This window comes from Opisthorchis viverrini (assembly GCF_000715545.1).
Source record: "Opisthorchis viverrini unplaced genomic scaffold opera_v5_457, whole genome shotgun sequence".
Taxonomy (NCBI): domain Eukaryota; kingdom Metazoa; phylum Platyhelminthes; class Trematoda; order Opisthorchiida; family Opisthorchiidae; genus Opisthorchis; species Opisthorchis viverrini.
In genome coordinates this window covers 24,260-40,665 of record NW_008752120.1, presented here as the reverse complement: position 1 = coordinate 40,665, position 16,406 = coordinate 24,260, and the positions used below count along the sequence as shown (strand labels likewise).

Here is a 16,406-nt window from a genome sequence, read left to right as displayed (position 1 = left end):
AACCGTTTGGATATCCATTGGCTTGTATACGCATGTCTTCCATTCGACCGTCGCAATTTTAGCGATGGTATGTGAATTAGGCTCTTCTGCTAGTTTGTAGATTGCTAAGGTGGCTTTATTCTATGAAAGGCCGTGGGATTGTTGGGCGAGGCAAGCTTCCTTCGCTGACTATCTTGGCCCAACCATAAGCTGCCATCTTGACGTAGTGGTCGTACTTGAATGTTGGAATGATTCACACGCCAACATTGGATAAAACGTCGCTCCACATGTTTCACCCACGCCACTTCGTACTAAGGGTGACGATAATATGAGGCAGGACCTTCCAAATAAATCCCACCTTCGCTGTCTTGTGGGTCAAACTTACTCAAAGGCCAGGGAACCTCACTGTATCTCATCCCACTTTTTTATGGATCGAACTTTAGTGCTCAACGCTTAGAGTGCAATATATCAGAATAACTCTGTTCCCCCGTCTGGACCACCGAAAACTATCCTTCATCCTTGCAGCTCTTCATCCACCGGCCCTTCCCACCCATCAGTTGATCCACTGTGGTCAGTCCAGCTCTCACTTCGTGCCTGAATTACTTCCAGCTTTCTTCAGCTGAAAGGATCTGACCCTTTCACAGTATCCCTTGCTGAAGCTTTTTGTCTCTTCCGTCGATGTATGTTGTGTTTCCGAAACGCGCAGTCTTCTTGTGTACCTCGAACCGTTCAAGACGGGCTCAGATGCCCCACATCTACTTGTCTGGTATCTGACGATGCAGTGGCTCGTGATGCCTACGTTATGGGAGTTGCACTCAGCTACAGGGTTGGAAGCGATTCACTAGGCCATATTCTAGTGAACCGTCATCTTTATGCTGCACAGTTGTTCGGTTCAGTTAAGGTTAATGTAGGTTGATGTGTTTACGGATGCATATTTATCGTGTCAACATACTTCCTGACAGACTGCAGTCCTGGAGTTGAAATAGGTAGGTTTTTTATCGAGGATGATGACACCAGCTTAGTGTTGCTAATCGGTTGGTTAACTTGATGCTATTTGTCCATACCCTTAGCACTCTACAGACATGGTAACACTAGTTTCAGCACAACGGATTGGACGAGTTGGTGCCTAATTACTGTTCCTCAAACATCCAACAGTGAGTTACAAATCACTCACATCTTCAGCGTTAGGGATCAGCGACAGATAGTGTATCAGAAAAACTCTGATTTTCCTCGCGGTTGCAGCGTTCTCTCAGGGACTCTTCGGGCATAATCCACTCTTTGACACCTTGATTTTCGAAAAGAACACTCCTGAAAGACCTCGTATACCATGCAGGCAGAAACTCCATATTTTACCCGTGCATATGAGTGTTTATTTCAAAATTAGTTTTTCCCTGATGTTCCTTATGTTTTTTCTTCAGCTCCGGTGACCAGACGTCATTTCGTTTCACCTGTCCCCGAACTGGGCTTACTGCATTCTACTGTACGGTCGTGCGGTCTGCAGCTGCGGTTCGTAAACACTCCAAGCGTCATGCATCCCATGGACATTCGATGAAGGCGATCGAAGCTGTTTTTCTCGTCCCCTTTGGTCAGCACAGGTAATTTTTTAGCTCTATACGACTGTTTTTCTGCATATACCTACCAGTACTTTTTTCGCCCAATCTGTCCGCTGCATTACACAACACCTCGCAACCAATATGGAAGACCATATCAGCGATATATTCGTCCTACATTCAGCAAACATTTGTCAACCGCTTTGCTCTTGCACCTGCGGTCGTGCCCAGGTCATTCCAAAGTCTCGAACAGGTTTCCTGAACTTGCACTGGAGCGTAGTATGTCTAGTTTATCTAGTGTACTCGTAACATCATTTCGGCTGTGCCACTTGGTCTAAGTAACGTTACTAGACTCTGACTGGGAGTAACACCTATTCAACCTTCTCTAGCCTTCAACGTAAAACAAACTGACAGTGATAGGTGGATCTGTAGGCTTTGTATTCGTGTCATTTGCGTTTGAACAGTTCTCCCCCTGACCCGGCGCAGTTCTGGTGAGTCCCTGCCAAACAGGAGATGTAGTGGATTCGACTTTTGCCCTTGCTGAAGGTCATCAGCAGTGCATATCCTTGGTCACGCCGGGATTTTATCCTTGAACGTCTGATACGTGAGATGAGCGCGTTACCTCTACAAACTCACAGACACCGGAATTATTACCGCTGAATAGGCGAAAGTGTTCATTGATGAGCGGTTGTGACTGGCTTACCCAATGTCCGGAACGATGACCCAGTAACTGTCCTGGTTGTATTGATCGATTGACCCATCTTTCGGGACTTCTCAGTTGGGTAGATCTGCAGACACTTGAAAATTGTTGGTCGGTCTTCGTGAATTCCAATTGCTTGCGAGGTTAGTAGAATTTGCATTTACATCACAACGTACAAGTCATCAAATAAATTGTTAGGTTTCAGGCGTCTGTGGCTCTACCGGGAAGCCCTTTACAGACGAGTCAATCCGTCGGCACAACCGGAACAATTACTAGGTCATAGGCATCAGGTGCACTAATAACAAGCGCTCAGGCGTGAACATCTTCGACTGTCCGTACATCATAAACCTGGTGCGTTTGCCTCGTGTGTCAGATGTCCGGGGTTCAGACCCCTATACGAATAAGGGCACACACTGTTAATGAGATCTGAGGAGATTGGAACTCGAGTACACTGCTTTCCCCCTTTAGTGGAGATTCAGCAGAACAACTGCGTTGGGACAGCTTAAGGACTGCTCAAATGAGTAATATGAAAATGAAGTTAACCTACAGGTCAGGAACAGTGGTTCTCGACCAATGAGGAATCCCTATATAGGAAATTTCGCGGTTTCATAGAGGATGAAATCCAGAAACTGGAAAACTCCTGCGATGCTACTGGTAGCTTGACTACATTTCTGCTGCTGTTCCGCTTCATAGTTGCACATGTTTTCTGCCGCGTAGTTTCTGTTACACAGTCCTGTGTTTGAGATTAATCCTGAAGCCATAGTGTTTTTTTACTGCATTTGGAAATATTGGCCAAAATCTTCCCCTAAATGGATTAGGTGTACTTGTGCAAAAGAATGGATGAATGTTATTATGCTTATCTGAAGTCAGATGTTTGAATGACCAATTTAGGCCAATTAAGTGGCTTTTGGCCTGGCAATCAATCGGCAAGTAAGTGATTGTTGGGCTTATCGAGCAGTTCAGTATATGCTCAGCTATTCTTCGAGAGAGATGAAATTATGTTTTGCCACTGTAGTTCTGTATTTACTGATAGACAACTTGAGTAGCCAGAATATGGATCTCAGTTCAATCGCCATGTGCGAACTAACGTGAACTGAATCATCGACGGGTCCAAGTGGTTAGAGCGCGAATTTACTGACCGGAAGGTCCGTGGTTCGAATCCGACCTCCGCCACTCGACTTCCCCTGTCTAGGTTTGGGCAACCTGGCAGTATCCCAGCCCTCGTGCTTCCTTCGGGTTGCATGGTAGCTAGGCACCGGAAGGGTGCTATAGCTGAATGCTTTCCACAGTCAGAAAACCGCGGTTGATAGCGAGTGTCAGTCCGTTCTTCCGACCTAACCCGTCGCCGTATGCTCTTAAATCCTCATTTCTAAGTTTTAAGAGGTCTGACGTGAAATGTTTGGAAACGGTGCGATGCAACTTAAATTTGTGATCGTAAACTTCACCTGGCTTATCAACAGGCTGGTATTAACTGTTTGTTGTAGATTTCACATGCTATATATATCCATACTCGATAACACTCCAGAGGCGTTTGTCGCCGCGACTGTCGTGTCTGTTTTTCTGCTTACATAAAGTGACATTTCCTCACCCATCTGTCCAACTTCTTCGACCATTTCTTTATTATTCCAGACGCTCTGTCTATTCTGATGACTCTGAGCGTCGGTCTCTATGTCGCTCTGCAAATGTCTCTTCTCTACTTGTTGCACTGGTTAATCCACGCTTCTTTCAACCGGATTTGGATTCCTTAAAGGAACAGTTATCGACTGTACTACGCGTACTGCATTTCGAATCCCCTGAAGGCCACTCTAAGGTTAGTTTGTTTATAACTGTTCGTCGAAATTTCAAAATTCTTTTTCATTAGCGCGGTATATCTGGGAGGTCAGAAGCTGGAACGCATTCAGCTTGACAAAGATGAAGGCAGAGTCATCGATTGTCCCATTTTGTTTCTCATGGTCTGTACCATGATTTTTCAAAAGCAACTCCGCTGCACTGGGTACACTCACTGTTCACTGCCACGTCATATCGGCAATCCCTGATGAATCGAAATCTCTTGTTTTAACGTCATTCTGGGATCCTGCCGTTCCTTAGATCCATACATTGATCTTTGCCTTCCCCCATTTCAAAGGGTTTCATAACAGTCAATGGGAAACGAACAGGTGCCCAGACAGGGCCGCACGCTCGTGTCTCGAACAGAGTCAGGCGATCTTCATGTACTAAGATAAATGCCACTGATACGATATACGCTGTAATTTTTTCTCGTTAAGTACTCTCTTTGTAGCCCAAAGGGTGTGGAATTTTAGGGTCTGATAATGTTTGACGTTTAGTAGGAAGCCCTTTTTTCGAGTAGTATGATTTTCCACAAAAATTTATCAAACCCGACTGGAAATTCTCCACAGTGTTTTGCGATTTCGATTAAGCTCCATTATGGGGTTAAAAACCATCTTGGTCTCTACGTGATACTGCCAGTATTTTCTGCTAGACAGAACACATTATCCGATTCGACGACATTCGTCGGGAAAGCTAGTCTTGCTTGCCTAAATCCATGCAGTGTGATGGTGCATGACGAGGCTGGCCACTTCAACTGCTGCTTGTTAACCGAACGCCTTTATTGCAAACGGACTTTCTGTAAGTTGTTAAATCCCTTCTATCAATGATTCAACGAAGTACGAATCATCTTGTTCCTGATCTACAACGTCATAGACACAAGTTACGGCAGTTCTGCATGAATCAACCAATAAGTGCGTTGGGCTAGTTACGTAGTTTGAACGAATAAACAATCGTCGAGCGTTGGGAGCTTCACCAGAATGTACAAATTGAGGTGGAAATAACGGAAACTCGAACACCTCACTTGTCTATGGTATTCCTTAACCAAATTTTGCCTATGGATTCAGCTAGACTCATATCCAAGATATCGAATTACCGCCCTACCGCATTGGTTTCAACTCCACGCTTTTTAAATTTCCTGTTCAGGTAAGACATGGGATTGGCAGAATTTTGGGAATCATGCTTGCCTTATGAGTCCAACCGTCAAAGAGTTCTCCGACACTTTATGTACTTATTATGTTGATACAAAGACTGGTTTCCCGTTTTCGGGAAGGGACTTCGTTGAAGTTATTACCTCGAGCTTTCGCCCAACTATCTGGCCCACAAGCCAACAGGTGCTTTGATTTACCCTAGATACCAATCCAAAACCAATGACTCTGGTCCATTTTTTCATCGCTTAAGTCCTTTTTTCGAGTAGTATGATTTTCCACAAAAATTTATCAAACCCGACTGGAAATTCTCCACAGTGTTTTGCGATTTCGATTAAGCTCCATTATGGGCTCCTTAAGCCGGTGTGGGCCCCCCCCCCCCCCCCCCCGAATCCCATCGTATCGTGGCAACACATTTGCTATTCATTTCTAATCGTTGTTTCGTAGCTTCCTTTGTGCCAAAACTTATAAGAACGATGTTCTAGTCCAGTTTGCTCGAGAACTCATTACAGCTTTGAATTCTAGCCATCATGCCAAGAATACAATCCCTAGTCCGGATTTCATTGGCACAAGCTCCATCGAGTTGTTGCAGGTGATCCAACTTTTTCACACACCAGAGTGGGCGTCGATTGCCTTTGCTTCGCAATGCATATCCACAATTCCACTCTGTTTCTTTTACAGTCCCCAATTTTGAGTACTCCGGACAGTTACCTGCGACGCCAACTGTTCCCCGTCAGTTGTGAGGGTAAACCAGAGCGCTACTCCTTAGATGAGCTTGAAATTCACGGTGTGAATGATGGGAAAATTCACAAACTGAGGCGCATAGTCTATGCCTCTTCCGATATGCGACCAGTTGTGACTACCAATGCCGCTTCTGTCGGGCTACTCGATACACTTCCACCACGCGACCTTCATCTTCTAGCATGGAATAAACTTGTTCTGACGGCCAATGGATTGTACTTCGGTACTCCTCCAGTCGTGAGCTCCGATAGCTCCCAACTTCTCCACGCGATTCCAGTTGGAGATGTTGACGATTCGAACTTTCTGGAAATGTTTTCCCACTTATATCCGGATTCACGGTCAAAAATAAATTGGATTACATCGCTCGGCGAGCTTGTAGGTAAGTCTTTGTCTTTCTGACTTACTCATTTATATTATTTTTCATGGTACATTGTAGTAAGTTACCTATGGATGTACCTAACAGCATAATAAATTGTGGTTGGTAAGCCCTTTGACGAACTCGTCTGACCAATTAGCTCATATTGTCTATTTAGCCGCATCCACTTAAATCCCGTCCCGGCCTAGCGACACTGCTAAGTTTGAAGAGTCTTTTCTTGTTAGGCGGAATCCTGCTCCAGAAGCAGTCTACCGCTCGCAGTTAGGTGCTATTACAGCCAAGAGGCCTGACCCACATGCGAATTCACGCCTGCCGGCTCGACATCGGGTCGAGCTCTCATTAGCCGAACACGTGGACTCAGCAGCTAATCACCATTCCGTATCCGCTGGATGCCGGTTGCGAATGTCTCGTCCAGAAGACATCCAAATTTCCAATATCGCCGCGTGCACTTCGAATGCGACCTGCTTTTGGGCGTTTATTTCACTTTATACACCGTTGGTGGTTCTTTTGCTGAAAACGGTAGCCTGGGAGGATCCAACCGTCATCACATTTCAAAACACAGTTTAGAAGCCCTCGTTTATGGTACGAACAAATGAGTTCCGTCCGCTGCAGTGATGCAAGTAGCGACCACGGTAGCTCCCAAAACATGCCAACAGGGATTTCTCCCTACGGTTTCATCGTTCCCTAATTCCAGCTTTCAATAACCAATTTGGTGCGTAGAAAACTAGAAGCACCCGTTGGACGCTTCTCTTACGGATATCAAGTCTTGTCATTAGCGAGCTTCGCATTACGTGTGCATAATCCATAAGGATTTTGTGTTCGAATGAGGATGCATACTGCACTGAATCCAATGCAACCATCCCTATCGTAGACAACCTGTGAGGCCTTTGTGTGGCCGTATTCGTGTCTATACTGTCCTCTTGGTTGTGTGCTAGGTGCAAACTCCTGACCAAATGGTCCGTCATTCAAGTTCATTCCCTGGCTTTTCAGATACTTACGGATAAGCATGATTACGCGTCAGCTCAGTTCAGTCTAATTGTTGGGCTTTGAGCCAGGTTACGGTGATATTCTTCACTGGCAATAAATGATCAAGAGGGACAAGGCTGCACATCAAAGGCAAGCTCGCAACAATTCACCGTAGGTGGTGCTAATCGTAATTACTTTTTGAAATGTTGGAGCTAAGTCACGCCTCTGATACAAGGACGCAAACGAACACGTAGCTGGGTCGCGTCTGTCAATGTCCCTAACTGCTAGTTTCCTTCATCCGGAATCCCTAGTCAAGGGGCAGTGGCGCACTGATAAAATGTCATACGAACACCGTTTATTCACATGACCGCATCTAATTACTGACAGGATCGTCCGTCGTTCGAACCCAACCCCGGTGTCTCGACCGTGCTTGTCTAAGTTTGGGCAGCCTGATAGTATGTCAGCTCTCGTGCTCACTTCGGGTGGCATAGCTAGCTACCGAAAGTATGCTGCAGCTAAACGCTTATTTCATTTATATTTTATTGCTGACTTTCTTGACATTCTTGCATTAGGGCAAAGATATCCGGTGCGATCTCAATGGACTTCTCCCTTCAGACGTAGAAAATATTCACTTTCCTCTTATGGGATTTTCTTATGGATGTTAAAGTATGTTCCTTTTCACCCACGACACGATTTTGAAGGCCTTACTCTCCGCCGCATTGAGGACACTCCCATCGAGGTCTTTGACAACTCTGTTGTTTTCTTACAGTCCTTATGGCCTTTAACAACGGTTTGTTACCAATTAAAACGCCCTTTCAGTGCGCGTTTTTGTACACCCAAAATTTCCTTAAATAGGAACGCTTTGCATTCTGAAAAGTGCGTCGTATCAGTCCATTGTTTTTTTGCACGGATTTGTGACCATTTTCTCAGATCGAAGGTACGAAGTCCATCACACCCTTGGGTGTTTTACAGAGGTGCTTATGTGCATATTTCTCTTTACTGTACCTCTGGATAAATGTATTTTTTTTTGTTAAAATTGTGGTTAAACGGGCTGTTTAAATTCTCTTAGGGAGAATATTCTGAAGCTCCACTACAGGCTTTCATATCGGTCCACACTGCAAGTCACTTATGTCGTGTACAAGACAGTTTGTCATAATTAAGGTATTCAGTCATGTAGGTGTCCAGTACGACATTTGTATGCCTTTTTCTGTTTGTTTTAGCAGCTGAGCAGTACGACGCCATTTTCTATGATCCGCTGGCTGTGAGTCGTGCAGCTTACAGGTCGCTTTTTACGGAAGACGCTTTGAAGGCATTCTTGAACTGCTGCTGTACACATATGCACCCAAAAGGTACGTTGACCCAGTCGTTAGAAGATCGCGATTTTTTCCCAACTGGAAAGATCGGCCGTTGGATGGAGCAGCCGAAAAATAGAGAGTCACTATGTGGGTGGTATCCACTGTTATAAAGATCGTCATGTAAAAACCAAATACTGCAAAAGGCCTTCCACGACATCCGCTTTACAATAAAAACAGAGGAGGCTGTTGTAAGTCCAAAGTAACTTAGAAAACACGTGTGTAACGATACGGATGTACTGTATAAATGCGACTAAACAGGTCCGCTTTGTAAAAGTATGTATAGAACTCTGATTATATGTCCAGGCATCACACAACAGTTCGCTGAACGCACGCGTGCAAACTCTAGGACACAACCACTCAGCTACTATACTAACAATTCCGCGTTCCCAGGCGTACTGATTCTTGGAACAAGTGGTCAAGTATAAACGAAAATACGCAAGAAAACAAATACTGATCAGTTTCTGAATTACTTGAGCATCTACCCGAGCTGTTGCAAACGAATCCTGTTCAGACGGATCGAGATCCACTGCGACACAACTGAGTCGAAGACGTCAGTGTAGTGTATTTCGAGTGAGATGTTTCGTAAACCGTCATTATTGCTGGTAGTACTAGTAGTATTAGTAGTAATAGTACCAATATAACAGTTAGCAAGCTCGAGAGACTTCTGACAACAATGGATTTCACGGACTGCGACGGTCCCAGATCTGTGCAGCTTTGGTCGCAAGCTGCTTCCTCGGGAGGTGGTTCACAGAGGTGGCGCGCACCAAGCGGACTGCCCCGAAGAAGCAGCTTGCAAACAAGACTGCGCGCAACAGCGCACCGAGGTTGTGAAGAATTCCATTCACTACAGGCCTGGGATTACCACGCTCACTTGCTAACATGCAGCCGAGGATCTCGCTCACTTAGCCTGCGCAACGAATTGTGCAACTTCTGCCTAAGGCGAGTCACTGAATTCACGGTTGTCATTCATGTAAATAATACGACTGCTCAAGTCTGATAATGAAAATGTAACAATTTTCTGCCATATGACCGATACACTACAAAGTCCCATCAGAAGTACCTTGTATTGGTGCAAGTCACCTTGTACCACAAAGTTAATGAGGAGTAGAGAGCGTAATTTTCTGTATGTCGGTTGAGACTAGGTGGGACTTACAACAGCCACGTGCTTGTTTAATATTAGGAGGTTAGTAGACACAAATTTACTCATTCTTCTGAACTGCAACTAGTGGATGAACCCATTCGATGCAGGATATTTTCTCAGGCAGGTCGGCGCGAAGCATTTGTAGTATGGCATCTAATTGGATCGCTCTTTTATTTAACGGAACAGGTCGTCGTTTGGATATGCCGAACTGAACAGGATTCTCTTTCAATTTTATGTACTGCATGCTTGAGGTATCCTAATGTTGTTTTGAGCTGCTCTGTTGGTTCAACAGATACGCTAATTGCTTTAGTTTATACAAGGAAACAACTTGTTGGTGGTGAGGAGATTTGGGATTTTTGTGGTGGTTTCATCCTGCAAGTGAAGCCAATCTATCAATCTCGGCTTTTCAGCATAGGTTGGCTTCACTTACAGGATGAAATCACCACAGAGAAGCACCTTCTCTAAAACCATACCAATTCTGTGCAGCAGTGGCTTGTTGCCCTAACCCGAAACGAGTAAGCAGAGTATGTTTGACGAACAAAATAAACTGTGTGAAACCCCAAATCTGTAAGTTGTCATTCACATAACTTGAATACATGTGAACGGTTGACAGGGATTGGGAAGACATATTCTAAACGTGCAAAAGCAATAACAGTCTAAAAGTGAACAGAACGAATAACCGTAGGTGACTTGGGCGCCTGGTGGGTTTCAACCACCTGGTCTCCTATACATTCACTTGAATTGTTAGAGTCTTACGCAGTTTCAACTTGCGAGACTGAGCTAGTATAACACTGGTAAAACGGCTGAAGTGAACGCATTTATAACAGGTGTTGACTGGAGCGTCCTTTATGGCTCACCAGATGTTGTTCGCAGCCACAGTATTGATAAGTGCCGTTAGTGTATTGGTTGCGTTGAACTCGTGTGACCGTCTTTAGTCTGCGGATTTCAGGTTTTGTACATTCTGCACAAAATCGTTTGTTCTGTTCTTAAACGTCTATTTTTGCACGCAGATGATCAGAATGATCGCAAGTTAGTTTGTCTGCGGGCTGTCAGTAAGCACTGTATGGGTGACATNAACATCCTCGGCATTCCTTTGGACAATCGCACTATATTCACACGGACATATGCAACACAGAATCCGTGATATGAAACTTCAATATTTCCCACGAGATTGACGCAGTTGACCAAGCTTTTATCTGACAACCCACTGGCACACCCTACTGTTTTTCTAATACAACCAACATTTCCTTTAGAGACGGCTTCTATCGCGATTCATGGCATCACATACCCTTCAGTCTTCTGTACTAAGATAGAGACGTAAGGGTTTCAAGCCGCGTAGTCCGGCAATTTTAAGTGAAGTATTCAAAACTGATAGAATGGTAATGTTATCAGCATCCATTGTCTTCTAGGTATCTTAACCATCGGCTGTCGGTCGAAGCGGGTCTATCCAGAGCTTATCCGGAGCAGGGAGTTCAAATGGCGTGTAGGATCCCCATGCCACCTTATCTCCCGTGCACGGAACGCAACACGGCTAGAACAGACCATTTATTAGCGAGTCATAACAAAACTAAGGAATACACAAACACAACAGACATCGGCCTCTGGCCGGATAGAATCGTAAGTGGAGTCAATAAAGGCGTTGTCTTAGTCTGTGATTACGGCCGCCTGTACATACCGTGGATAGCAGCGACGCATGTGGAATGGGGTTTGCACAGCAACGTACCTAAACTGGTCGAAAGAAGAACGGACGTACCATCGAACTGCAGCTCTGATTCAGTGAAAGAAACCTGTCGTTCTTGGCTATAATCGTAATAACGGATTTCAGCGCACAGGTGGGGCATCTCAACTCATCAGAAGCAATCCTTGGTGGTGTCTAATCTCGACGTAAAACGCAACGGTAATGGTGAATGTCTGGCAAATTCATATTGATCACGGGTTGTTTCTCAGCAGTGGGCGCCGCCATGCTACCTTACACCCTCCTGTGGGTGCGGCCTTGATGTAAAGTGGACCACATCACGAAAAGCGCGTTTCAGTTCTCGACTTTCGGTTGTTTGGCACAGGTTGATCAAAATTATGCCCTTGTTCGGTGCAGATTTTTTACTGAATTTTCCCGATAAACCCCAGGAACGAACTCCTTGTTTAGCTTCGTGAGCCAAAAGTTGGGAAAGTATACCAAAGCTAACCATGCAGTACCACAAGCGGCCTTTTCTGGAGGGCATTGATGTTAAATAAGAGGGGATACGTGCGCCGGGTACTCCGCCTGTGGTGTTCCAGAACAGGTACATAGTAGCCGTAGAGCGGTCACTATCACTTCTCGATGCATAGCGCTCCGTTCCTTCCACTTCAGAATAATATCCTGTTAGACGGTCGGTTAGATGATAGTCCACACGTAGCCTGGACAGAGACGTGTTATTGATCAGGTAGTTCGAAAAGTGGTGCTGGCTAGTGTGGTTGGGAATACACGGGGACTGTTCCAGCCATTCCGCATTGAAAGGACCCAAAAGGCCCTCCGCTGGTAAACTAGCGATAACATCGTCAACCTTATACAAAGACCAGCGTCTACATCACTAGCCGGAATGTTTTCAACGACAGTTTCTGTATCCATATCAATCATTCGAGCCCTAACGGTGAGTGTGGACCCCCTCCATCAGTTTCTGAACCACTACTGTGACTTTCTTCCTTAAAATGTCATTGGTCTGCTAGGCCAGATGATCTTCCCAGGGTTGTTCAGAGATAAAGGGAAATCTTCATGTTCTAAATTGACTAGGTTGTTTGTCCAAACGAAAAATTGTTCCGAAGAACTTTACTTACCATGCTTCCCATCTCTCCTGCTTTGCCCATCATCGAGTTGTGGTGACTGGAACCAACTTACCTTCCATGTATTTAAGTAACCAGAAGATTCAGAAGTTTTATTTTGGCTTTCGTCTTGTAGGCAAATTACCTTAGCTAAAAAGCATAGGATCGTTGCACAGTTGTTCCGTCCCTGTTGGGAGTCATCGGCAGTGCACATTACATCAATCTCTAAAGGGATTCGGACTCGCGACCTGTCTGCTAATGACCGAGCCCTATACTGTCGGTCACGAATGGCTATTTCAAGTCGGGATCAGAAGCCTGACCAAATCACACTTAGGTTGGATGCAGAGCCATCTGTTTTTTAGTCCTTGTTGACTGAAATTTGCATGGAAAGGGAAAAAAATCTCATGAATCATATGTATTTCTCGTTTGAGTTGCCACTGGAGAAGCCTGTCAACACCCGCTTGATTGAAGGTAAGTGGCGCTACGTTTGTGAAATACGCTGCGGACCAGCAGCCCACGGCCGTAAAGTACAGGTTTAGCTATTAGATAGTCTCAAGTTCGGATATATTCATGAGGTGCGCACTGGTGATGCGCACAGCTGTACAGTGCTCATCCTTTCATCTCAGGGCGGAAACTCAATATCATAATCAATTTGTGATTGGTGGTTGATTGGTGTAACTTCAGTTAGATGCACGAAATTGGTTTCATGTTTATTGGTGGCTCCTAAACCGAAATGTTTTTCTGCATTTCAGGATTCCTGATCGTTGTCATGGAATCCGTGGATGACAATTCAGGACTGGACCACATAGATGTTTGCGGGACGTTGACCAGCAATGGCGAGCTTTGTTGTGTACTAAATTACACAGTTCCCGATACCGTCATGGACGACCCTTCTACAACCATATGTATTTTCCGACTTGCTTCCTATTCCCGAGAACTGGCGACTGCTGAATTAACCAGTCGAATAGCACTTCATCGAACAGAATCGGAACAAAGCAACCATATACTTTCTAAAACCTTTGAAGAAGTAAAGACCTTACTATCCTCCTGAAATATTGCTAGTTTTCTTAAATTCATAGAAACCGTACTCCGGTGAGCTTCGTATTTCTTTTACCCGACGAGTGACTTTTCCCCCGTACTGTCAGTGGCCGTAGCTGGCTTTGACAACTTGAGTGAATGTGCCGGTTGAGTTAGTCTGATTATGGCAACTGGGGCTTCCAGTTTCTCCTGATAACGGCCGGCGTCCACCTAGAGGGTTCCTGCAACTTAATGTTGACATTCATCTTACTCAAAAATAAGGTGCAAAATAATGAAATATTGTATCACTGTATGATTTCTGTGCAATTTGTACAATGACATGTCATCTGATCACCTAGGCCTACCAGAATGAATCGAGAAGTCAGCAGTAAACTCAAACCCCGGATTTTTCCGGTTATAAGTTCGCGCCGGAACCTCTGCGCCTTTTGTCGCTGTATTCTCACCTTCGTTAGTGAACGCGTCTCTGAATGACTCGTCAGCGATAAGTACTGTGTGACGACCACAAAGCCGTGAGAATGCTAGAGTAAAGCGCGAAAACGAAGGGTGGAGGGTGATCAAGGGTAAATAAAACGACATGAACGAGCAGGAGCATCGCATTGAATTAAGATGTTAAGTGAAAGGGGTAGCTTTCTGAAGAACTGATAGACGGTTCCGGCATCCATGAGAGCGAAGGCTCCCTGAGAGAACTTAATATATGAAACAGCGACAGTCATAGTACACATCCAAAGGTTTGTCATTATCATTGACAGAAACACCAGATGAGTGCACTGATGCACCACTACTGTACAACCGTGTTAACGACACCGATTTACTGCAGCTAACTGCAAGAGCAGCGAACCGATTTGTCCGTCCGTAAGAATGGATCTACGAAGAAATAGCTCGCAACGCCTCTTTTCGCTTAATTGCCCTGCTGTACGTAGCAAGTAACCCGAGCCGGCAGATGTGGTATGGGTTCGTATCTAACTATGCATCCACTGTAGTGTGTGAGTTGGGATACTGCCATGGTGCCCATACCTGGAGAGGGAAATGATTGGGGTCCTCAACCAAAGCCATTGCCCCAAAAGCCTATGCACAAGACAGCAGTGGTTGGCGTAAGACCGCCAAAGAGGTCTATGTCTTAGGGAGAATGTCCCCACAGATCCTCCAACCCACAACCTCGAGGGCCAGGAAATTGGTAGACCTCTAGCCATCGACCAATCTGAAATTGGTCTCTGGATGTCACGTGTATACTCCCCAGTAAATACTGGTTAAAATACTCATATTTTTCACACACTTATTCCTACTGCATTTTGTTGAGACGGTCGTTTGCGCCAATGCTCAAAGTAAAGCAACATGAGCAAAATTATCTTCAGCTCACCAGATCTTACTTAACTGTTTGGTCTAGATGATTCCAAAACGAAATCCAGGGTCAGACTCAGCTTTGATGAAAACCTGGATACATTTTCATAAACAAAGCAGGGAATAAATATTTTGTTCAAGGATCTTTGTGAAGACCTTCCGCAAAGATCCTCTGACGACCAGAGGACTGAATCGCTGTGTACGCTTTCGAGTCAGGCTTACTTAAACGAACACATCACTTTCCTGAATAGCTGTATCAAAAACTGGTAGCTCAAACATGACTCTGTTTGCCAAACTTGTATAGGGAGCTGAAGCGCGTGGTCAATGTTGGGAGATAGCCTGTTTGGATCGCCGCATGGGAGGCATCAATAAGTGATGACGCTACGAGAAAATAAAAAAAACCTCGCAGGTCTGGAGGCGAAGATTATCTCATTAGGCACTGAATGTATGTTAAACCGAACCAAGCGGAAAACGCTCAAACCTACCGTCTTCGCTGGGTGTGCAGTGACTAGCGAACAGTTTTATAAGTATTCGGGTCAAACGGAGAATGAGCCCCCTTCCCCTAAAAAAACGGTCCCGCCGCTATGTTAGAGACGGCCTTCGGGTTGATGTAAGTGATGCTGACATTTTGTCGACCCCAAAATGTGGCAAGATGCAAGTCTATGATAGAGAAGCAGAGGGGAACGGACGCTTTCATCCGAAAGTCATACCGTACACTTGGTAGCTATACGGTTGAGAGCGAAGAGATATTAGCTTGCTACCCCGTGATTCTAACCACAGGGCAAGTAAAGCCGACAGGCTCCACTAAGAAACGAAAAAAAACGATTGGGTGCTTCAAGTACGGATAGTTATACTTCCTTCTCATATCGCTAGCTGTAAGAATCGCGAAATTGTCTCACAGTGGTTACACCTGCCACGGTTTCGTTCTCCGATGATTTGGGGAGATTGGGTAGATAAGTGCGCATTGGAGGCGGTAGCTGACACTATTAGTGCTTAAGTACCGTAAATATAGTGGACCTTTAAGTGGGGAGACTAGGAGGGGAGCAATGCATTGGATGCACGAGCGTTACTGTGGGTGTGAATGGGCCATGTCTGACAATGACTCGGGGTCACCATTCAGGGAGACGGCAATGACCGGCGCAGCTGAGTTCGCTGGTAATGGCTTCTATCCTTCGCTGCCAAGTCATTGTTTGGCAGTTTCTGGCTCGTTTCCACCCTTCACGCGAAAAGAGTCCTTCAAGGAACTTGGTTGACTGACATACGGAGCAAGCGACCAAGGCAGCGCCGTGTGATCAGTTCATCCATCATCATCATCAAAGTCAGCAACATCAGTGTTGCCACTGATGCTTCACCGCCGTACAACCATAAGGTTTGTCTAGTTACATATATGTATATATATATATAATTGTATTAAAAGCCCTAGAGCGAAGAGAAAAAGAGTGGGTGAGAGATGG

At 45.1% G+C, this 16,406-nt stretch overlaps 1 protein-coding gene across 1 annotated transcript in view; it reads left to right on the top strand.

Annotated features, from left to right (window-relative positions):
- Window positions 1–16,406, top strand: part of T265_11202 (hypothetical protein) — a gene marked incomplete at both ends in the record, with an annotated part of 35,364 nt that overhangs the window by 13,444 nt on the left and 5,514 nt on the right. Inside the window, 5 exons of the mRNA XM_009177799.1 lie at window positions 1,398–1,574; window positions 3,859–4,039; window positions 5,883–6,321; window positions 8,505–8,633; window positions 13,329–13,603. Of these exons, the coding sequence (XP_009176063.1) occupies window positions 1,398–1,574; window positions 3,859–4,039; window positions 5,883–6,321; window positions 8,505–8,633; window positions 13,329–13,603 (1,201 nt within the window). The remainder of the gene's footprint in view (window positions 1–1,397; window positions 1,575–3,858; window positions 4,040–5,882; window positions 6,322–8,504; window positions 8,634–13,328; window positions 13,604–16,406) is intronic.